Below are 24,105 nucleotides of genomic sequence, written 5' to 3'. Positions count from 1 at the left end.
CCGATCACCGGTCACCGGATAATAAAGGAGAGTAAAAACGAGAGGATGAAATTAGGGTTATGATTACGGACTTCACTTTCCGTATTTTAAAATAGGGCCGAGTCCGACGGGTCGGGTTTTTATCGATATGCTGCCCAAGTTTTAACCAAATTTGGTATAAATTAACTTTTCTTATAAAATCAGAGGTCTCGGGTTCGAGCCCTGGATATGGAAAAAATCTTGTTGAAAGCGCCACCTTCGAATGGGCCCTGCAGAGCGCGATCCGAATTTAATCAGAGCTCCAATGTGGGCTCCAGACACCGGGTGTGAAATCAAAAAAAAAAAAAAAAGATAATAAATTGAAATTAAGAAGAGTAGAAATAGAAAGACACAAAGTAATAGTAGTAGAAACTTTCCTTTATTATTGTATGTTTTTTTACTTCTTGTTGTTGTTTCATATATATATATATATATATATATATATATATATATATATATATATATATATAGGTTATAAAACTTGGCCACAGAGTATTTTACTTGGACACAAAGTATATTGTGTGGACATCCATTTTATAATAACTTACAAATTCTAAATAAATTTGATTTCCTGAATTATTCGTCCAATATTTTGTTTTCTTAAATTCGCATTGCAAGAATCATATCTCACAACCATATGTAACAACAGATAAATTGAAGTCGGCTATATTAATACTCACTTCTTCATTTAAAAACAAGACTTGACATGTAATTTCAGAAATCTAATCCAGAGACAAGAGTAGTTAACATATATTCCTTTCTGCAGATGAAGGAATGTAAATCTACATCACTAGTATATTGAATAGAATCAAATGACTCATTGGCTTACAAATTCCACTAGAGGATTCATATACCCGACCCCAACTTAATTCGGATTGAGGCACAGTAGTTGTACAATGACTAAGATAGTCTCAAATGAGTGTTACTTACAACACTAGCATTTAGGGATCGTTTTATAGAGCGTATAAGAAGAATATTGAATAAAGTGTATTAGTAATGTTGTGATTATTTATGTTGGCTTTGTTTTTTTATCAGTTGTTAGGAATAATACATGTATTAGTTATACATAGGTTGAAAGCACAACGACCCCTTTATAATACATGAAAAGATCAGTGCTTCCAAGAAGAAAAAAGACTACAAATGCTGTTTACACAGTAAGCTGAAATCCAGCATTAAAAACCAGACATTTCTAGCTCCATGACTTACTAGCCATTGAGTTGAACAACAAGGTGAAACACTATCAATAAACTACACCTGTTCGAGATCATTATGGTACAGTATTCAGACATTAACCGAGAGATGATATAGGCTACCTTTCCTTGGTATGTTCTATGCTTTCAAGCCTCTACACCCTGGACAGAAGGCTGTTTTTCATCTTCAGCATTTTCTTCCTCGTCCTCTTCATCAGCCTCATCGACTAGCCTAGTGAGCTCATCCTGGATCATATTCTTCACAGATATCTTTCTGGGTGTAAGATCTGTATCATACCGCTTGGCTGGAAAAAAGACAAACTAGTCAGTTGGATTCCAGAATTGTATTACCATGGCCTCGTAGAGGATGTAATATCAAGTTTTTAAACTTTTAACTTAGTCAAAACCGCGTACTACAAAGAACAGAAAAACCGTTTTTACAGGACACTTACCAAGTATTTGCAAAATGTCGGTAAAGGTGGCCTGCAGCATAAACAAATGATGTTAGCCACATAGGAAAATAAATTTTGGAATATCAATACCTATTGTGGGAACTATGATCACCAAAATGTGAAGGACGAAGAGCACCATCTTGAAATGGTCAAAGAAACATGTCCTCTGTTTTTTCACTTTCGAACCGGATAATGGTAGTGCCCTGGCCCAACTCGTATGCGGTTCGACTATTCCACTGGATACCTACTACCTCTCACCATTGATATCGAGTCACTCTACCCACCAAAACTTAGGCAGATGGGAAAAACAACTTATTTTAAATTAGCATGGAACATCTAAACAGGGATTTGACAATCGAAATCTACTATTAAGGAGAGAAACAGAAGCGCGATAAAAGTACAGAACTCAAAGTTCATTCCTCACCGTGTTAAAGTCAACTTCTTTTAGAACTTCACAAATCGCACTTCTGAGTTCATCATCACTTGGCTTCAATTTATCTGCTTTCTTATGGCCCTTTCCATTCGGAACTTTTTTCCCTGCACAATCAGATAAGCTAATAAAGAAAGGATTTAAGCAAAAAAAAATATACAAAAACAAAGAAAACAATTTCAGATGGATACACAACACACATAACGAAGAAATTTATGAAGATACTCATATACAAATCATTGATCATCTTGACGAGAATTTTTGAGAGTACACTCAAATGGGAGTAAACAATGATTCTCACCAGTGTTGTCACTTGAACTAGGCTTCTTTGGTGTAGATGGATTTCCCTTAACTACTTCAGTAGTTTTCTTCTTTGAATGCACTTTTGGATTTGCATCATTGTTATCATTGTTCTTTGAGCTTTTTGATGAATTTGAAGGTGTTTTCTTGGTTTTAACTTCTCCAGTAGATTCCTTCTTTGATGATTTATTTGAACTTCGCTTATGCTTCTTCTTGTCCTTCTCGGATCCTTCTTCAGATTTACCGTCTTTCTCCTCACTTTTAGTTTGTTTTGACATCTCGTCATCTGATCTCTCCTGGTCATCTTTTGGTTCATGCGCTTTCTTCTTCTTGTGACTCTGCAGAACATACCAGACACAGAGATCATGATAGGAAAAGTTCCCACAAACACAATTACATGGTTGGTGAGTCTCCTTTATTCTTCTAGATTTTCTCTGGTTTCTGTTTAAAATTTGATTCCTTGAGCCAGCGGTCAATTGAAAACAACCTATGTACCTGCCAAGGTAGGAGGGGTAAGGTTTGTACACTCTACCCTCCCAGACCCCACTTGTGGGACTATACAGGGTATGTTGTTGTAGTCTATTTAAAATTTGAAAGAATGAAACAACCTCAAACCCGAAAAGCTAAATACACCATTTAAGGGTTCACAAAATCCCAATACCCAAACACTTCCCATACTAGACAGTGAATAATGTCAGATAAATATGGCATGTGTCCTGGCATGAAAGATTTTGTACTCTCGTCCCCAGATCAGAACTCAGTGGAGCTTCAGAGAGAAAACCATTTAGATCAGCAGAATTACGTTCACAAAAGTGATTGACAACTTCAATACCAGTAAGCCGGATAACGTGATTTCACATCTCAAATCTCAAGGGTGTAAACCTAAGTACAGTAAATGGAAGGTTGTGTCTCAAATTTAGTAAGTTCAAACAGGTTAGAACAATATCACTAGTCCATGGCTAAAACATTCAAAAGGTGTTGCCTTGCAATCAAGTCAACTTTCAAATGTTAATAAGAAAGAGTGATACCTTAGTTGAACCTTCCAAACTACCAATTGTTGATGAAGGACTCTTTTTCTTCTTTCCTTTACTTGACTGTTCAATGCACCAGGGGTGAATAAGCATGCTGTACAACTGGAAGAAGTCACAAATATTTCATTGCAATCAAAAAGGTCGTGCAACCAACCTGTTCCTTTTCAGCAAGTAACTCAGATGTCATAGGATGAGGAGCATCTAAAAAATCCATCAACTGTGATTCTAAATCTTCCTGAAACATAAAACATAGAATTAGTTGAGAATCTTTTAAGATAAGTCACGAACACACAGAAGAAATAACTAATGGCATATAAAGCTTAATATGATGTGGTAATATATGAACACACCTTTCTTGATGTATCCTCGTCAACAGGTATATCTAGTACATCACATAATTCCAACAGCTTCTCTTTGACACACTTGTCAAGCTTTTCTTTTACTTTCATCTTTTGTTTTTCCTGCAAAAAAAGTCAAGTAGTCTAAGGCTCTGAGCTCAAGAATTTTTGGATCATTATAAACTAAAATTACTCAAATTAGATTAAGAGCCCAACAATTAGACAATGAACAAGATATATAGACAGCCTCGCATGAGAAAGCAATGGCCAATGAGAAATTTTATAGTCAAATCTTCTCTATCCCAACCTGCCATACCCACACCTGGCATAAACCAAAAAAGGAAGAGTTCACTTTCTTAAAAATGACACTCATTGATTACCTCATTTTCATGCCACACAAGGCCGGAAAACAATGAAATATTACTCTTGAATTGAGCTGCCTGCAAAGGAAAAGAACTATAAATACAAAGTATCAACAGAAAGAAAGTGAAGAAGAAATAGCATATTGTCAAGCATTCTTGAAGATGTTTCTTAATTCCATGAGTCGGGACTTGGGGAGCAAGTGATCCAATACGAATACTGAAAACAAAACATTACATTAGAAATGCAAAGTTATATGACAAAACCAAATGAGCCATAAGAGTTTATTCCAATCAAAATTGGAAAACTGGAAACATATGATTGTCTGAAATAGCACACATTTGAGAATATATAAAGATAATTACGGTCCAATACTTTTGGGTAATCTAATTTACAAAATAGTCAGTAAATATATAGATTTTTATATATATATAAGTATAAATATAGATAGAGCTCAGGATTACATAAGTTGACCCTAAAATGGGATCATAGCTTCCTCCTTCTTTCAAATACCTGTTGAGGTACTTACAGAAGAGAAATCAATAGCAACACCAAGACACCTTTCCTTTGTCAGGAAGTGGGAATTAAGAATGCAAGGCATATAAGCCAGCATGCCAACCAGAGCATCACTGGTAAGCAGAAAACGGTACAATAAAGAGAAACCAATCAACAGCAATAAGCTATAAATCAACATGTCACCTTTCCTCGTCGTCCAAAGAGAATATTGTGTAGCAATTTGAGAGTGTCATCAGTCTTCCTTTTGGATAATTTGTATGCCACTGATACATAATATTTTGAATCAACACATTATAGGAAAAACAATAGAAACACACAAAAGAAAATGGAAACTCACAGACTAGCAAAACCAATGCTAGATACAACAAAGAACTTGGGTAACAAAGTCTCGGGGACTAGGACCCCCCCAATTACCACATTCTCATACACGAGGGGACAAATGAAACTGTGATTCAAAGGAAAATATAATCAAGTGAGAGGGGTAACAAAGCCAAGATTAAATCAAATACCTATAGCTGTAGAATGCACACATGCAGAAAAGAAGGTAATATAACAAAAGTCACAAGTCAGATCAGGATTCATGCAGATCAGAGGGTACCACTAGATAAGTTGTATGGAGATACAACTTAAACGAGAACAAGATAAAAGCAATGTAGGTAGTGGTCTGTCTTTCGTCACATTTTAACATATTGAACTACTATTTAACTCATTTTTCCCTTTTTCCTCCTCTATTTGATGGGAAACGAAGCCCAACAAAAGCAAACATCTCACTGAGCCAAACTTGCAACACATAGCGCGCGTAAGATACTTCCTATACCAATTATATTTGGTCATAATCACAGTCATATCAATTTGAACAAATATAAATGGTATGCCTCAATTTTTTTCACTACTATTTGTTTTTTATGAGACAAGTGAAGCTCCATCTAATAAAACAATAGAAACTGGGAGAAGCAGCTCATATGAGTTATATGCTTTTCGTTTTCTTGTAGTTTCTTACTGTACATCACAACCCACCATATTTTTCAGTCCCAGCAATCAACTTGGAGGACAGGTTGGTTCATGTTGGTTAACCCTGGTAAGTTAATAGTCATGTGCTAAATCAAGAACAAACAACTAGAAAGTAAGATTGTACAGCGTGCATAAGAAAAAGCAAAGCAGAAATAACATCTCCAACTGATATCTATCTTAAGATCTATATCCTGCGGGATATGTGACCATTTCAAAGAATGCATGTTTAATCAGTGAACTAGTAAGTAATATACCATTCGGAATATCTTGCAGTGCAGTTCCACGACCCTGCAAACAAGATGGATCATAAAATTAATTTCATAAACAATCATAAATTTGCAGTCCGGACCCAAATCATAAAAGGATAAAGACAACAAAGTTGCACTGGTATCTTGGACCTTTTCAATATAGATTTCCTTGGTGAGTTCTCCTTCAATAGATGCAACCAGCCTTTCAACAGATTTGCGTTGGCGTACAGGGCGTACAATTGTTGGAGCCAGAGGTGTTTTAGGCTTCAGTTCCTTCTTGTCCTCTACTTTCCTTTTCCTCTTCCGATCTTTCTTCTGAGCCCTACTCTTAGATTTATCACTCTCCTTTGATCCTTTCTCAATGGCATGATCTTCAGTGCTTTCTATTTTCTCTTTCTGTACGTTGGCTACATCTTCAACCATCTCTTTGTCATTATCTGGTATTTCAGCAGTTTCTTCTTCCATCACTTCAAACTTAGTTTCTTCCTTCTCTTCTCCTCCTTTGCTTTCTTTTACCTCTTCTTCGTCTATATCCATGTTCTCAATATCCCTTTCATCAGCCTCTTTGCTCTCTTCTTCTACTTCCTTTAACTCATCCTTTTCAGCATTCTTCTCTATAAAGGCTTCACTCTTATCTTCCGCTGCCACATTATTGTCGGCAGATACCTCAGCCAATTCAGTGACACAATCCCCATCCTCTCCCATAACTAAACTTCAATTCTAACAGGTCAAAACAAAACCCTTGAGCTCACAGCTGAAGATAATCTGCATATAACAATGTCAAGTCATGAGCTTGAAGAATCCAACATGCAAATAATGCATTCAACATGTAGTCATTACCTCCAACTTTGCACCAACAAATGAACCCCAAAAACAATCCTCACCATTAAAGAGCTTCATGATAATCCTCTCTACATTAGTCACTACGTTAAATTAGCCTTCAACTACCCCACCCCCACCCCATCCAAAAAAAAACAGCTGACACACAAAATTCATTATTAAATCAATAAAGAACCCTAAACTGCAAAAAAAAATATTTAAAAATCCAATCTTTTTACCATAATCAAACAACCCAACATCAAGAATGTAAATTTTCAGCTAAAAATTTGCATGTAATTAATAAAAATTTAAGTACTTACAGGGAACTTTGAGAGCTAAGTTTGCTGCGTTCTACTGCTACTCTCCCTCTCCTCACTGAAGTGAATCTATTCTTTCTTGTTTTCTCTCAAACAGCCACAGCATTTGCCATTTTATATTTATGTAGAATTTTTATTTATTTTTTGGCTTTGTTGTAAAAAAAAAAATTAAAAATTTAAATTTATTTTATTCTATACTTAATAAAATAGTATTTAAACTCACACATGTCTATTTCTCATTTTAGAACATAACCTCAAGAAACCTTTTGTATCGTTCATAAACTTTGTGTCATGTCAAATAAAATAACAATAAGTATGTTGACCACGTTAGGATCTTCTTTTTTAGCCTATTTCAAAAAGAAAATTATCATCTTTTGTATATTAAAAATAATGTAAATTAAAACTTGTTATTTTACATTAGTGTCTAGTGATATACCACAGAAATACTATATTAGTTCCTTTTTATTTGCCTATATATGTATCATCCAATCATCTTTAAAAATAATTAATTTTGACTAATACATTTTTCTTTTGCTTAATCCAAACATGTTATAGAAAAATTACTAACCAATAGCCATTTAACTATTTTTTTCATCCCAATATATTTCATACTCCAAATTTGCAATGCTTGAAGTATTTATCCTTGTGTCAACCACCAATACAAACTTTATCAGTTGCCCATCATATTGCACTAGACGTTTCAAGAGGCGGATCCAAAATTTTAAACTTGATATATATGTATCCGCATAAAAATAATGGATTCGGAGAAGAGCTGCATCTGCCATTTATCACGTTGCACCAATCATATCACAAAACTATACATATATTTCAGAATATAATCCAGTGTAGTTCATATTTATGTTCCTTCTGCAGATGAAGGAATGTAATCCCACGAGGTGGGGTTTGGGGAGGGTAGAGAATGTACACATAGCGAATGAATGCTATAACATATCTCAAATTGGTAAATTTACACCACTTGTATATTGAACATCAAATAGCTCAGTTGGCTTACAAGTTCCACCAGACAAAGGCGCTACGCGATTTCTGTAAACAAACTTTCAGAAGAAACACAATTCAGAGTACAATTTCTGAGTTGAGTAGCCTACTCCACCAGCAAAGCAACAATAACTGTACTTTTTAGTATAATTAACACTGCATGTACATGATGGATTCTATGAAGTGGGTAGAGTGAAAATCACTCGGGAGCTAAATCAGGAAGGAAATGACTGAAATACATGTGCAAAAGAACTCAAGACACAAGGAAATAGCGTTCAAGATTCAGATACGAGTCTGCAAGTGTGGTAAAGAATGTATTCGTCCCAGGAAATCTCAGAAGCTCGTGGAAACAGTGTGACACGGTAGCTGAAGATGGAGTTTTACGTAGCACTGCAGTTGCATTCCAATTCAAGATGATTGGGCAAGTGACAAATCTGTGGTTGACAAAGTTCCAGACTGATCAACATCAAGACATTCAAACTCATCCAACAAGAGTGATACGTCGTCTTGGCTGATCTTTCCCATCTCCTTAAGTTTATACACCACAAATTCAGCAGCCCTTTGCAAATGAAAAGTGAAGAGAAATTAGAATAATTTGAACTAGTAGTGCAACATAGTAGAATAAAAGAGAAATAAGCAATTGCTTGACAGATTCAACGAGTTCATTATTGGTAGCAGGGGTTGAAGTTTTATAGTATAACTTACCCTACAACCCTATCGTTATCAAGATCAGCTACTTCCAAGTCCACATTTGTCATCTTTCTCGAAAGAACCCACTGCACCAGCTCCTTCTGTTTCCTTTCTGTGTTAAATTCAGCTACATAAAGGAAGAACTGAGCCAAACAAAGGGTGCTGGTCAAAATCCAGAATATAGCAAAAATACGCCCCGCTTTAGTTGAGAAACTTTTGTCTCCATATCCTAGTGTTGTGATGGTAGAACAGACACAATAAAAGGCATCAATGGTACTTAACTTTTCTACCTCAGCAAGGAACACCGTTCCAACAACTATTAGCACCACAAGAGTGGCCGTTATGACGAAGCACTTGTACCTTACTTTGTTGGTTTCAATTTCCTCTAGAATAACACTCGGGCCAACTTTATCACGCATATGCAATGCTTTGATTAATAGGGTTTCCTGTTTCTCCACTAGGTAGTCTGCTCCTTTACTTAGAACCATTCCAACAAGTGCCATCCCGGAGAAAACAAAGAAAGAAGCAAGCAGTTTAGCAGTTGCACTGTTAGGCACAAGGTCCCCGTATCCAACAGTGGTCATTGTTACCACACAGAAGTAAACAGAATCGAGTACTCCATTTACTTTCTTTCCATGGATCTGGTTCTGAACAAAGTAAAAGCACGTGGTACCAATTGTCAAGTATATAACCAAGTAAAGAATGACTTTCCTAAAACTCGGATGTAATTTATCCAATATTGACTCGTAACGTGAGAGTGATTGGTCGTCCTTTATGTCATTCATTTCTCCAGGAACAAATTCCGGCATAGGAGCACTTTTAAGTCGACGAAGTCTTCTTCTCCTTGAATCAACATTTTGAAGGGTTTTAGGCAGCTGGTCTAATAAGGGCTGATTTATGTTGCTGCCCTCCATTCCAAGCAGAATCAACTGCCTCTAGAGACCCTGAGAGAAATTAACGATAAGAATGTTGAAGTCCTCTAAGTTCACTAATTAATCCCAACGAATTGGGGCTTTTTGTCAGAGAAGCTCAAATTTTAAGCCACAAGAAACTAACAAGACTAACAACAACAACAAAACCCAATGTAATCCCACAAGTGAGGTTCAGAGAGGATAGTGTGTACGCAGACCATACCCCTACCTTGAGAAGGTAGAGAGGTTGTTTTCGGTAGACATTGGGCTAAAAACTAACAAGATTGTAACATTATAATAATAAGACAATGTTGTCACATTCTTCATACACTAGAATTGTGCCAATTTAAGACAATTTAGTTTTTAATGCGTGAAGTAACTAGAATACTGGAAGGATCTGACATACACGCATAAAACTGTAATGAACTTGTCAGCATACTACTTCAGCAAAAGCTATGGTTTTCAGTACATGATACCACACAATTATAATGTAACTTGTGTTGGCATCATGAAGCCTATGATAACTTATGTATGAGATCATCATTGATGCTCTGGCTAGCAAATAGTTTCTGGCATAATTTACCAGTCGGATCTTCCTACGTATTACATCCTTATCAACTAATTCTTTAGGATATAGAGGTAGAGTCTGATCAAGTCAATGTCAATATTAATCATAAAGTCTAACTAAAACTCGAAGAACTCCAGTTTTTCCTCATCTAGCTAGTTCTAGGTAAGACAGCGGATTCAGGATTTGAAGCTTACAGGTTCGGGATACTAATCCTTTGAAGTTACTAGGTTTTAAATTTATAATTTGTTCAAACTACATGGACTTTTAGGATTGAGCAAAAGTTAGTGGATTCTGCCGAACCCAAACCATAAATAGTACATCCACCCCCGGGTTTCATGATGGCGGGAACCGAATGGAGACAACAACAGTAAAGGAAACTAAAAAATATAAAGATAGAAGTAAGCTCCTAAAGTGAATTCAAATAGAAAAAAGTAAGGTGTAAGAAAAATTACTCCCTGTTTAGAATCAAAGAAGAACCACTATACGTTGTACACACAACCATTATACGTTATACACACAATTTCACAAGCTAGAGTAAATGGGTTTAGAGTCAGTAGAATTATACGTTATCCACAACTTTTTTCAAAAAAATTGTTTTTTGTAGCGGTGATGTCCAAGCCAACTTACGCATAGCTCAACTACTCCACCAGATACCTACTAACTCCCACCAGCATCAACATTGGGTTACTCTACAAGAGGTGAATTAAGAACTTGAACCTTATGGTTCGAGCTCGAAATTCTACCACAACCCATTTGATTTAATGGGTTCGAAATCTATAATTTGTATTTTATAATAAATGTTTTAACACATATAAAAGGTCAAAGCTAATTCCTCTTCTACATCTACCCTTGATTTACTCTGCTCACCAAGTCTTAGACAGATTGGAAGAAATCAAATACTATATAGATAGTTTATCCAAAAGCATTTCTCATTTATATTGCTTGGACATTTCAAAAATAATGTCAGGGTGTGTCGGATCCTTCAAAAGCTATGCAATTTTCCGAGTGTCCAAGCAACATAGGCCGATTAAGAACTTGAACTTTATGAGTTCGAGTTCAAGATTCTACCCCAACCCACTTGATTTAACGGATTCAAAATCTATTATTTGTACTTTATAATAAAAATTTAATGCATATACAAGGTTTAAGCTAATATATATCCTACATCCGCCCCAGATTTACTCTGCTCACCAAGTCTCAGGCAGATTGGAAGATATCAAATGCTATGTGATTTTTTTAAAACTGGAAAAGTTTGAACCATTTCTCAATTTGTGTGTGTCATCCTTGCTCAGGGGTCATGTTAATCCTCTCTGTATCGTTCCAATTTTATCGAAGGTACACATACTATGTGATTTCAATTTCGATTTCGATTTTGAGTATCCAAGCAACATAGTTTCTCATAATGTAGATCCACCTTCTTTCACAAATCAAAAAAACAAGTTATTCAGCTATAACTTGCTGCAGAATTTCAGCAAACTTATCCAAAAAAAAATTAAAATAGTAATGTAAAGTCAAACACTCAAAACTACAACACTGAGTATAGATCTAAGCAACAAAAAGGAAAAAAAAACCATTAGTGTGAATTACCTGAAGAAAAAAGTTATTAACTCTGTTGAAACTTGTGCTTCTTTAGTGAAATTGAATGAATATCTTGAATCTTCTTAACAGTAAACTGTACATTCGATTTCTTCATCAAAAAAGAAGTGCAGATTCACATTTGGTTCGTATAAGAATATCAGATATTCATAGAGTAATCTGCTGTTGCTTTCAAGCTTCGTTGACAATTTTAATGGCGATTATCATTGCCTCATTATTTTGTTACTCCCTCCGTCTTTATTTTATGTGGCACTTTTCATTCACGGTAAGTTTTTCATAAATTCTTTTAACATTTCAATTAATAATTACTATGACTTACAGTACCTTTTACGTAGTTTACAAATATATAAATTTTATTTCAAAAAAATTGAAAATTTCATATGCAAATTTCTGATCAAAGTTAAACTGTTTGACTCTCGAAAAACAAAAAATGTCACATAAATTGGGACAGAGGAGTATAATATACTCCCTCCATCCCATTTTATGTGGCAACATTTGACCGGGTACGGAGTTTAAGAAATAAATAAAGACTTTGAAATGTTTACCAAATCGCCCCTTAAAAAATAAGTCATATTAAAAAGTAGACTCACTTTTCTCTCTCTTCATAAATGTATTAGAGTATTATCTTTAAGATTAAGTGGGACCAACAAGAATAAAAGAGGAATTGTACCTTTAAATATTTACCATATAAGGAAATGTGACATTCCTTTTTAGACTAACCAAAAAGGAAATTGTGCCACATAAAATGGGATGGAGGGAGTAACAAATTTAGATGTAGACATTTTGAATTAAATAAACTTGTCAAAGAAAGAAAGAAGCTGGCAAAGTGGTCCCATTCGTTCGTTATCCACGTTAGAGTCCGATTCTATTCGCACAAGGGAATTCAAATCCGATACCTCTTAACAGGATAAAGGAGTACTTACTACTATATCACAAACCTTGTTGGTGAGTGCCTTACTTTCCTTTGTTTTTATTGTTTTGATTATTACTCTCTTCGTTCAATAATAGTTATCCACTTTACTAAATCAATGGATAATGTTATATTTAGTTTCTAATTTACCCTTATAATTAATTATAGTCATTTCACTATTACATTTTTTAAGACATTCTATTTATTATATTTAAAGAGTGATATAGTAAAATTACTCTTCTATTTATAGTTTCTTAAAAAGTGTACAAAAATAATATTGGACAAGTATTATTTGACAAAGAGAATACATTATTTTGTTGTTATTATTTTCGTATTACTTTATTACGGTATATTTTTCACTATCATTTTTTCTTTTTATTATTACTTTAATTTGTTGTATTTGAATCGACGATCTTTCGAAAGCAACTTCTCTATCTTCGCAGGATAATCTTTGTATTATAAAGAGATAGCCATCCACGTGAAAAGCTAATAAAAAATATTGTAGCTTGTCCATCTTAAAATATTTGTATTACATTTTGGAATAGAATAGACGGAGTTAACGTTATTTGGAGCAGCTCGTCCATTTGTGAGCGAAATGTTCATTTTTTTATCTGTAATTTTAGGGAGAAACTTTTTAAATATGTAATACACATAAAATATTCGTTTATAGTCCAGACTCATACATTCTAGTTTTGATTAAGTTTTTAGTTGTTAATGTTATTTGGTATGTTTTCAAGAATTTTTTATTAGAATTCATGTATACTACATATTATTTTGTTAAATGTATTATTACAGAATAACCAACAACTAAGTTACGAACAAGGTGAAGAGAACTCCAGTAGTTCTTTGAGGACTGAATTCATATATGTGTTCAAATACAAGAATAACATATGGCTAGGGGCGAAAGACCGGCCAAAAATTCGCTAGATGCACATAATACCTAATATTCATGAAATATAACACACGAAAAATGAAAAAAAAAATCTATTTTTTATTTTAGGCCTCGTTTGAACTTGTAAATATCAACATTTTTTTCCTCCGAACCAATGCACGATATTGAATAGGTCGTCACAAACGGCCACAAAAAATGCATTTTTGTATAATTTAACGAATAAAATACTTAAAAACACTAACTTTGAAAATATCATGCCAAAATTTGATGTCAACAACTTGCTCATCTTTTTTATAATCGATGAAAGAGATCTTGATCAAACAAAGTTGACGAACTCAATTTTAATTTGATAAACTTTGAACAAAATGATATGATACGTTAGTAGAGCTTTAGAACAATACCCTACGTCTGTCAACGTAGCTAAAGATGATAAACAAAAAGATAAGGATTGATCAAAAACTAAAATCATTTACATACCTTCAAAATTGCACACTAAAGATTGTGCACCTCTTTCAAATTGTGTACACCTCTTTATGGTCAAAATAACAAGCGGGATCCTATATGAAATGTCTAAAATGAATATCGCTCAGTGAAAGTGTCTAAGTCAAACATTGTGCCAACATTAGGCGGTCATCGATGGGTTAGACCCCTCTTTAATAGGAAGACGATGTGAACAACATGTCATTTTGAACAATGTAACAATTTAACTTATCTCTTAAAAAACGGACAATCCAATTTTAATATAACATGATTTTGAATGTATTTTTCATATTATTAGCCTTCTTATGAAAAATTAATAATTAAAAAGCAAAAATTGCACATTTAATAGATTTTTTTTCTTCAAAATATACTTCTGTAATAACTACAAATATAAAAAAGTCAAATCCAAATACCCTACTTCTTTCTTCTCTGTAAAGAGGGTTCCTCTTCTTCAGCTTAAACCCTAGCAATGTCTGCTATTGCTCGATCGAAATCGCGCATTTTCTCCATAATTTCAAGGAGTAATCGGCGATTTTCTTCAACTGTAGCTTCAGAACCTCCAAAGGAACCGATAATTTCATCGTCTTCTCTGCTCAAAGATCAGGCTCCGCCATCTCAGAATCTTCCTCCTCCTACGGAATCTTCTGTAGCTGAGAAGAAATCATGGAGTTTTCTCAAGTATAGTGTTATTGCTGCTGTTACCGGTGGTGTTGCCACAGCTGGTTACGCTACCTACGGTTCGTTTTTTGTTTTTTTTGTTTGTTTGTTTGTTTGTTGAATTAGTGCTTTTGAACTGTGTGCTCTGTTATTTGAATTCGCATTTGCATGCTAGCATGATTTGGATTTTGAAATGAAGTGAAATGGATATATAGGATTCTTATAACGGGACCTCAACTATTTTGTACTCTAGCTGGTTGATTGATTACCTCGACTAATTCCACGGGATACCTCCCACCTCCTACCAGCAACACTTAACCCTGTCCACCAAGGCTAGGACAGATGGGAAGCAATTACCTAATGTTTTGGTCTCTACTATGATTTGTACAGGGGACTTTATGGTTCTCATTTCACTTTATTAACCTCTAGGACATACCCTTGGGTGCTACATGAGCTTCTTCTTTGTATTTGCTATGTATGTGAATAGAGTGATTTGTGAAGCAGTTTGATAAAAATTCCTGCAAGAGTTTGCAAAGTGTAAGTATTACCTGCTCAGGTACACCATACACGTGTTTTTTTCGGGTTTCTAAATTGTGAAATATGGATTTAAACACTTGAGTTATATGGATTTGGATTGAACTCTAATGCAAACTCTGAAAGTTTCAATTTTTTGGTCTGATATTGTAAGAGTGGAGTTTGATGCTTCTTGGGAGGATTTGGAAGTATTCATTGTGCAGTGCTGTAGCAGCAGCACTTGCTTAAGTGTTGCATCTTAAATTTTGGTGATCTGAATCTAAGAAAATTCAGTGAAAATTGCCAACTTCCAGAAAAAACTGAACTTATTGTTTCCAGTATTATCCATTCAACTTTGGATCTTGCAATTGTTCTCATCTCCCTACAACTTTTATTTGCATAGTGATGTAGTCATACCTTTATAACTGCAGTTAGTCCTCTCCATGCGAAGTTCCAGCTATGAAGCAAGTATTACTGTGCAGTTTCTAGCTAAATTTTTATCTGATATTTGATAACATGTTTGCTGGAGGAAGCAGAACTCTTTTACCAAATCAGTTGTAGTATGCTTGATTTTTAGTTTATGTTGATCAAGGTGGATTTTGGTCTAGAAATGGACTTATATGTTTATATAGATCGTCTCTGTGGAAACACAGAAGTATGGGATGATTCTTGGAAAGCCTAGTTGGTCTGGTTTATTCATCAAATGTGTATTTGTTATCGTACATATAATTCCGCAATCTTTGACATATCCTTTATCTACAGCATACACAACGGATGAAATTGAGGATAAGACCAAAAGTTTGCGTGAATCTGCGAAATATGCTGTTGGAGATGATGCATCTGCTTTGGATGTGAGTCTTGCCTTACATATATTGAGTATTACATATTTGCTTATTGTGAACTTTTGGTGAAGTTGTGCTTGTTTGAAATTAAGATTTTGACACACACATCAGTACAGACATATATATTCTGCTTGATGTGGTGGCGGGGGAAGGTTGCTCTACTTATTGCTAATTCAGTAAATGCACTTAGCTTCAACTTGATTCATGTTCACCGTTTGTGCCTACTTCTGCAACAAATAGCTAATCATGGATTGCTCAAAATTTGAATCGGAATCTAAATGAAATGATAGAATATGTTAATAAATTTAGAGCCCACATCACATACTAAACTAATAAACAGCCTATAGAGTATATGGCTTATCTTATATGCGTGGGTTCTTCTTTTACTTCAAAAGAAATTGGTAGTTGTATTAGAGTGCTAGTAGAATGAGAGGTTAATTGTTTTCCTTTCTGTGCAGAAATTTCAAGCTTTACTATACTCCTCGGCGATGACAGGTTGGTGATGATTCATACTTGTCTTCGGTACATATATCTTAGTTTAGTCAAAAAGGGGTTGAGTTTTCTTATTTGTGTGGTTCCTTGTCCACATGCATGTCAACAATAATTATGCTATCACAAACCATTGTCTCTATTGTATAACACTTACCGTTTCTCGGAGAGAAAACCATTGTCTTTATCGTATGTATTATGTACTATCATTATAGACATACTCTTGTTTTCAACCATGCTTTTCCATTTTAATGACACAATTCAAGCATTAGTTTGTTATTATTTACTTTGCATGGCATTTCTGTTACCTGGTCACTGGTCAGTACATTGTGGCATGCAAAAGCCTGTAATGAATTCAGATTATGCGCTGTGTCATTTTTGCCACATGAAAGTATCGGCTCCTGGGGATGTCTGTCCTGCACTTTGTAGAGTGTGACTAATTTATGGGTCTGTCCATGCATTGACTTATTGGGGCTTATGATTTAAAGACACAGCTGTTGAGGTAGTCCATGGGTTTATTTATATTACACATCCCACAGCTAGTATGCTTAATAATCTGCTGGGCTTTGCTGAACATTCGCATGCTATAATACGTTTTTTTTTTTTTGATAAAGGCTATAATACGTTTTCTTAATGCTGGTGTATAGTATTAGCTTACATGCATTCCAAACTTAATTGTTAATTTTAAGCCCCAATATCTCTTTTTAACTGATATTTGTTCTTTTTTTTATATTTCAGTGCCTGCCAAGTTAGTTGAGTTATACATTGAGCTAAGGCGGTTGACAGAAGATCAAGTTCGAGTTGAGTTTTTTAACAGGCATTTTTAGTTTTTTAATCCCTTTCTTCTTATGCTTCATCCTTCAGGAAATTCACCTAAGATTTTTTTTGCTATGTTTTAGGGTTTTAGTGAACCAACATCAGACAAGCTCCTGCCAGATTTGCACCCACTTGAGCAGCATGTCTTCACTCTTGTTCTTGATCTTAGTGAAACATTGATATACTCTGATTGGAAGGTAGAAATCCAAGCCATAAACATATTGTTAATTAGTGGCCTGAACTTGCTTTACTTTATTTTATGGATCAGTTCTAGTACAATATATTGACGTTTCCTTATGGGTTTTCCTTCTGATATAGCTTTGTGTCCTCAAAGCATTCAAATCTTTTCACCTTTTAATATTTCCTGCATGACTACTGACTTCTGTAATCCTTTATAAGCGTGACAGAGGCTGGAGAACATTCAAAAGACCTGGGGTTGAGGATTTTTTGGAATATTTGGCTCAATATTTTGAGATCGTTGTATACTCTGATCAACTAAGCATGGTACCTTTTACTTCTCTCATAATGTCTTCTAAATATTGTTTCAGTTATGTGCTTAAAACTTGTGCTTATGGTTTTTGTAGTATGTTGATCCTGTTATCGAAAGATTGGATCCAAAGCACTGCATCCGGTACAGGCTATCAAGAGGTGATACTAGATATGTTGATGGCAAGCATTTCAGAGTAGGTCTTTTTGGCCTCATCCTCTTAATGCTCCAGTGAAAATTATATTTCTTATTATTTATATTTGTCCTGTTGCTACAATGTCTTTAGTGATTCCAAATCTCTTTTTCTTGTTATTTTTCTGCCACTGTATTTGGATTGAACCAAGAAATAGTGCCATTGTGGGTTTTATGTCATTCTTGTAAGAATGGAATTTTTATTGCCCAGAATTCTCGTTCCCCCACTTTCATATACTTCTTTTTCGAAGTCTTAGCTCCAAACGATTAGCTACTAGAGAACACTATTTCTAGAAGGGTTTTTTAGTTGTAATGGTGCCCTCCGGCAAAAAGCTTACGCTTTCTGTTCACAGCGTCCTTGCCCCCACCTAAGAGTTGAGAGCTTATTTCAAGTTACATGGTACGGAAAATGTGGTTTGTATGTCCCTAGATGGGAATTACAATGGAGATGGGGAACCCCATTTATAGATTCATACTTGGGAATGTGGCAAGGGAGAGGATAATTAACCTGGCAATACGGGAAAAATTGAGTTGATTGACTAAAGTGAAATTATTTCAGCTCTCTGAAGTTATTGACCGATCAAACATCAGAGTACTATGTTTGGTCCAATAGAAATAGAACGTAACGAAAACTTCCAGTTTAACTAATTGACACAAGTGAATACGCAAAACTAGGCACCCAAAGGTATGACCCAGTATTCAATGACGTGAGAAAGACCTTGGAGACTAGGGTTCAAATCCTAGCAAAAACAAAAGAACACGAGGTTCTTTCTGCCCATCTGCCTAGGTCTTAGTGAGCAGAGTTTACATGGAAATGTGCTTGTGGAGGGTCGTAGGTTTAGCTAAAATGTGTGCAAAACCTAAGCACCACCGTTATTAAATACTCATAAATTAGAGAAAATTATCATGATTATTGCAAGTCCTTGGCAATAATTATGTTCGACACTGTACGTTGGAGGGACTTTATTCACTCGGAGGGGAAATATTTCTAATCATTTGATCTGTTATAGCATACCTTAACATTCTTGGAATTGAGACGCTGTAGTAGTTGTTATATTTGATTGACTATGCAAGCAAACAAAATAGCACATAGAAATTAATTTACTGTGAGGACACATTGGGGTTGTTTGGTTGATCATATTGAAATAGTTACTCCCAACATAAATCCCACTAAGATAATACAATTTTCCGTTGACTGCATAAGAAATATAATCGCTGCATGACTAATGCAACATTTGGTTAGCGGTATTAAATAATTCCTGCATTAATTTTTTGCGGGAATTCGTGTATACTTGGTGCGAGATAGAACATGGAATATAAAATTTGTATTAGTAATGCATGCATAAAATTATTTGAAGACAAAAATGCCTTCTCAAAGTAATCCGTCATGTATAACAATCTCTATATTATTATTCACCACATAAATAATCACTGCGTTGTAATCCTGCATAACTAGTATGCGTCCCAAACGGCTCCTTAATCTATAGATTCATTACTATTATTATTATTATTATTCTATGACTAGAAATATGGGAACAATACTAAGACCCATTACTTAATCAGTTAGCAAATGGAACTTCTTTTGAGACTCGAGCGTTGATTTATTAATATAATTATTACTGTGAGCACATCACCATTGGTCTTGTGGTAGAATAGTACACTGCCATGGTACAAGCCTATGTTCGTTTTCCAAATGGTGCACTCCTTTTTTCTACTGATTTTGATATGCTTTATTTGAGCCGAGGGTCCATCAGTAACGACCTCTCTACCTTCACAAGGTTGGGGTAAGACTGCGTAAACACCACCATTCCGCATCCCACTTGTGGGATTACACCAAGTATGTTGTTGTATTGTGAGCACATTTAAATGGTGTTTGAATTGACTTATTTTAAGTAGCTTTTGGCTTTTAAGCTTTTATTTTTTATTTTTGGAGGTGTTTGGGAAAGACAAAAAGTGCCTTTAAGCACTTACTTTTAGGCCAGAAAACTACAAAAATTGGGTATGACCAACGTACAACTTTTATCCTTTATCTTGGAAGTTACTTAAAAAGGCCGATCCAAACTCCCCCTTAGTCACTAGACTCATTTCTAGATTATTCATATGACTAGAATGTGGAGACTAGAAAATTATACTATCTAAGAGGCAAAATAGAGGAAGTAGAACCTGTCCAAACTCTGTTTAGTTAATAGCTAATCCTTGACTGTCAATGTTGTTTTAATGTGGCAATTTCAATAGAAATTACCTTTACTTGATTTAAGAAAAAGGGATGCAGTCTTGTAGCAGCATGAGATAGATGTTGTAGTATATGGTAAGTATTTGATTAAAATCAAGGGTACAGTATAATGAAGAGCAAAAGATGTCTTAGATATGTATGAGTAGTCTAACTAATTTTTGTGACAAGTATGTATTGCTTTTATGCATTTGCTTCATGGATAATCTCCAGTGTAATTATGTTGTATCTCCTTTTTTGGTCTTCTACTGAAGAAGAGGGGGTGGGGTGGGGTGGGTGGCGGGGATTGCTTATAGGAACTTAGGGGAGACGTGATCAGGTTAGAAAGAATCAAGAGGTATGCAAATTAAACAGGTCACAACTAGTTCTTTTAGGAAGGCTGAAGGAGACAAATTCAGATACATGATTGAGGATGTAAAGTTCTCCTGTGGCTGTTTTGTATAGTAAAATGGATAGATTCTGTTTTTAGATCCCACTGAGTTTATAGCTAAAATGCCCTGCTGATCCAGGACCAAATCTGCTATCCTTGTGGAAGATTGTTACATGATACATTAACATTTCGAAGAGTGAATTAATGTTTAATATTGGCGGGGATTGCTTATAGGAACTTAGGGGAGACGTGATCAGGTTAGAAAGAATCAAGAGGTATGCAAATTAAACAGGTCACAACTAGTTCTTTTAGGAAGGCTGAAGGAGACAAATTCAGATACATGATTGAGGATGTAAAGTTCTCCTGTGGCTGTTTTGTATAGTAAAATGGATAGATTCTGTTTTTAGATCCCACTGAGTTTATAGCTAAAATGCCCTGCTGATCCAGGACCAAATCTGCTATCCTTGTGGAAGATTGTTACATGATACATTAACATTTCGAAGAGTGAATTAATGTTTAATATTGACAGTGAGAATAGAAACTTAGTAAGAGTCTAGACACTTGTATAGTTCTTGAACCATGCATAGCCGGAAGGCTTGAGCTTTTGGGTTAGTTATCAAACATAGAGCATTTGTCTTGTTTTTTTAGTTAATGTGTAAATGCATGCTTTCTTCTCAATAGGCCTTTTGACTCTTTACCTTAGCCCATTGGAAACGTTCAAATCACATATAACTTGGTCGGAGGGCTTGACTTAGTACGACCTGCATTGAATCTCATCTCCCGTCATCCATGTAATGTGAATGTTTCTACATGTGATTGCTTTAGTTTCTGTACATTCTACGCGATATGCTTTAGATTCTACATGAAAATCTAGAAGAAAGATTTCTCTTGTTTTTAAAAAATAAATAAAATACATTTACACATCTTTTTCCCCTTTTGAATTCCTCGCAAATAATAATGATTGTGAATCCCATTTTGGCTCATTTGCTTCTTTTGGCAGGATCTTTCCAAGTTGAATCGGGATCCCTCAAAGATAATATATTTGAGTGGACATGCACTAGAAAGTAGCCTACAGCCAGAAAATTGCTTAGAAATAAAACCATGGAAAGGAGAGGCTGACGATACTGTGCTTTTGGATCTTATTCCATTTCTTGAATGTAAGTAGATTCTTAAGTGACGCTGCCTAGTTATGTTTTTGTTTTTGGGAGTATTAGGAGGTCCCTGTTAATGACTACTTGATTTGAGTGCAGACGTTGCTAAACACAGGCCAGGTGATATCCGAGCTGTATTAGCTTCATACCAAGGATGTGATATTCCTAAAGAGTTCGTTGAGCGATCCAAAGAGCACCAAAGGTCATGTTTCCCATGTTGTATTTATCAGTTCTTACTGGCTATTCTATTGTATTACAAATCCTCAACACCCCGTGTCTTAGGATGCTTCTAATTTTTGTCTTGAATTTTACTCATGAAGTTTGCCTCTTCATATTGTTCCCCTTCCCTTTTCCCCTCTGTCCCTCGAGTCAAATAAATGTTAGGAATACAGGTCTACTTCTTTATTAGTATATGGGATTGGGGGAGTGACTAGAGGGGGGTTTACAGGTGTAATCCAACTTCATCTCGTACATTGGAAACATAAAATGTTTCTTTGCCCCACAGTCCCGGATAATTGTAGCCATTTGAGCTGTGACTTCTATATTCTCGCCTTTTAGTTTCCTTTCGAGTTACCACCCCCCCCTCCCCCCCAAGGAGTGAGGGATTGATGGATTTTTCCGTATCTAGTATTTGCGAGAGAGGTGGTAGTTTTAATCCACCCCCACTTAAAAAAAAAATCTTTAAAAAAAAAGCAAAAGAGAGAATGGAAAGAGTACTAGTGGGAAACTTATCTGAATAAAATGATAAGTGGATTGAATGAGCTTCAAAAGGCTTTGAATCTCTAGAGGCACACATTATTTTTCCTTGGTTCCTGGCTAATTTATCTGGAAATGTATTCATCTAGTTTGTTGGGTAAGCTGTGTATTAGAGTCACAGTGGATAATTCTGTTCACTGTATTTTTGTTTGATTGCGTATTTGAGATTTGTTGTTCCCTAAATTAATTTCTGTAATATCAACTTACTATACTTCGCAGTCGAAGGTGGTTTGTCTCAGCAAACCTGTCTTCTTTTCAAGCTGCAAACTATGTGCCTCCTACTATATTTACATCTTCACTCTTTGCTTTAGTAACTTTTATTTCATAACCTCCAACTTGCACCTTTCCTATTTGTGCACTTTAATTTGTTTTTGACCCCTTATTATAGTTGGTGTCTATGTTGCTCGAACTCCCCAAAAATATTGCAATAACCGTGTCGGAACCTTAAAAAATGCACTACCTTTGGAGAATTTGACACACAACCATCGACATTTTTGTTTTGCCTGAACTACATAGATTTGCCTCAGCCAAACCTCTTTTCTTCGAGCTGCAAACACTATTGCATCTTCACTCTTCTGTAATAGTATTTCTTTCATATTTGCGAATATGTGCCATTCCTATTTAAACATTGTTTTTCTTGATGGTCTTAACGGTGGATCTGGTGGTTGCAGGCGTATTCAAGAGCAAAAGCAGCATGGTCGATTATGGCGCCGCTAGAGATATGAGTTGGTTGGTTTTGAGAGGCATAAATTAAAAAAAGAACCTAAAAACTATTCCTTTGTAAGATTTAGAATAGTTGATAGATAGACGTAATACTCTACAATCCCATTTTTGTGTAGCCAAAATATTTGTGCCAGTTGAGAGTAGTTGATCCTCTAACAACATGCCTGTATTTTTTTTCCCTTTTGATATTCTCTTAGTAATAATCAAGAATGTCAATGTTTTGTGAGCAGCTAGTTGATTCAGTATGTATTTTTCTCTGAATTTCAAGACAGTAAGATTGCATCATATGATTCACAAGATTTATTTCTATGGAAGATTGACCACTATGGTATTTTTTTCTAGCGGTAAGAGTGCAATACATGGTGTGTGGGTTACGTGCATGTGAGGGTTCCAAGTTGCTTTCGTCTGCTTGATATTTAAGTGGAGAAGAGTATGAGCAGATTGGTAGATTCATTATTAATCGAGTTTTTAGTTATCCTCATTTGAAGTATGAGGTTGTCCTTTCTCCTACTCATAGAGACACAATTAGCTAGCGTTTTAGCTATAGATTTTGAAAATTTAGCTTTAAATATCTGTTTAGTCATGAAATTTGATCAGATTTATTTTATCTTCAAATATTCTCACGTTCCTAAAAATTGGTTAAGACTAATCTTTAGACTTGTACTCACAAAACTTTAAAGATTCTTTTAAGTTGAATGTATGTATGAATATAGCTTCAATTTTTCAATAGCGATACTTTTGAGGTTTGATTATCAAAGATATAATACTAAATAAACACTCAAATTTACAAGTAAGCAGTTAAATTT

General features: G+C 35.1%; 3 protein-coding genes and 1 non-coding gene across 4 annotated transcripts; 1 reads left to right on the top strand and 3 right to left on the bottom strand.

Annotated features, from left to right (window-relative positions):
• Positions 1-1,340: 1,340 nt before the first annotated feature.
• LOC125821250 (DEK domain-containing chromatin-associated protein 4-like) lies at positions 1,341-6,599 on the bottom strand. Its single transcript, XM_049500669.1, has 11 exons — positions 6,045-6,599; positions 5,901-5,934; positions 4,819-4,898; positions 4,140-4,199; positions 3,772-3,882; positions 3,576-3,656; positions 3,419-3,484; positions 2,392-2,728; positions 2,085-2,197; positions 1,661-1,691; positions 1,341-1,513 (listed from the first exon to the last, which is right to left on the bottom strand). Exons 1-11 carry the CDS (start codon positions 6,597-6,599, stop codon positions 1,356-1,358), a joined length of 1,626 nt encoding a protein of 541 aa, XP_049356626.1. The 3' UTR covers positions 1,341-1,355.
• Positions 6,600-7,988: 1,389 nt separating this feature from the next.
• Positions 7,989-12,005, bottom strand: LOC125821235 (two-pore potassium channel 1-like). Its single transcript, XM_049500653.1, has 4 exons — positions 11,865-12,005; positions 11,783-11,829; positions 8,732-9,660; positions 7,989-8,585 (listed from the first exon to the last, which is right to left on the bottom strand). The coding sequence occupies exons 3-4, from the start codon at positions 9,628-9,630 to the stop codon at positions 8,435-8,437; spliced, it is 1,050 nt and encodes a 349-aa protein (XP_049356610.1). The 5' UTR covers positions 9,631-9,660; positions 11,783-11,829; positions 11,865-12,005; the 3' UTR covers positions 7,989-8,434.
• LOC125821351 (U6 spliceosomal RNA) lies at positions 11,442-11,540 on the bottom strand. The gene has a single exon (XR_007442585.1). It is a non-coding gene; the product is annotated as a U6 spliceosomal RNA (small nuclear RNA).
• A 2,448-nt stretch (positions 12,006-14,453) lies between the features above and the next one.
• Positions 14,454-23,481, top strand: LOC125821233 (mitochondrial import inner membrane translocase subunit TIM50-like). Its single transcript, XM_049500652.1, has 10 exons — positions 14,454-14,810; positions 16,006-16,094; positions 16,544-16,580; positions 17,313-17,374; positions 17,474-17,587; positions 17,790-17,894; positions 17,975-18,073; positions 21,670-21,826; positions 21,920-22,022; positions 23,248-23,481. Exons 1-10 carry the CDS (start codon positions 14,543-14,545, stop codon positions 23,291-23,293), a joined length of 1,080 nt encoding a protein of 359 aa, XP_049356609.1. The 5' UTR covers positions 14,454-14,542; the 3' UTR covers positions 23,294-23,481.
• Positions 23,482-24,105: the final 624 nt, after the last annotated feature.

This window comes from Solanum verrucosum, unplaced genomic scaffold (genome assembly GCF_900185275.1).
Source record: "Solanum verrucosum unplaced genomic scaffold, falcon-dt-bn FXZP01000222.1, whole genome shotgun sequence".
In the NCBI taxonomy this organism is placed as follows: Eukaryota; Viridiplantae; Streptophyta; class Magnoliopsida; order Solanales; family Solanaceae; genus Solanum; species Solanum verrucosum.
The sequence above is the reverse complement of the archived record's forward strand: the minus strand, read 5'-3'. Positions and strand labels throughout refer to the sequence as shown.

What these genes read in the sequence shown, in the direction of transcription:
- LOC125821233 (XM_049500652.1), top strand. Translation starts at nt 14,543, where the DNA reads ATGTCTGCTATTGCTCGATCGAAATCGCGCATTTTCTCCATAATTTCA. An exon ending in ATGATGCATCTGCTTTGGAT is followed by an intron (nt 16,095 to 16,543) that starts GTGAGTCTTGCC and finishes CTTTCTGTGCAG; the next exon opens with AAATTTCAAGCTTTACTATA. An exon ending in TTGATGGCAAGCATTTCAGA is followed by an intron (nt 18,074 to 21,669) that starts GTAGGTCTTTTT and finishes TTCTTTTGGCAG; the next exon opens with GATCTTTCCAAGTTGAATCG.
- LOC125821250 (XM_049500669.1), bottom strand. Translation starts at nt 6,599, where the DNA reads ATGGGAGAGGATGGGGATTGTGTCACTGAATTGGCTGAGGTATCTGCC. An exon ending in TACTTGCTGAAAAGGAACAG is followed by an intron (nt 3,485 to 3,575) that starts GTTGGTTGCACG and finishes TGCATTGAACAG; the next exon opens with TCAAGTAAAGGAAAGAAGAA. An exon ending in AAGAAGTTGACTTTAACACG is followed by an intron (nt 1,692 to 2,084) that starts GTGAGGAATGAA and finishes TTTATGCTGCAG; the next exon opens with GCCACCTTTACCGACATTTT.
- LOC125821235 (XM_049500653.1), bottom strand. Translation starts at nt 9,630, where the DNA reads ATGGAGGGCAGCAACATAAATCAGCCCTTATTAGACCAGCTGCCTAAA. An exon ending in GATAACGATAGGGTTGTAGG is followed by an intron (nt 8,586 to 8,731) that starts GTAAGTTATACT and finishes TCATTTGCAAAG; the next exon opens with GGCTGCTGAATTTGTGGTGT.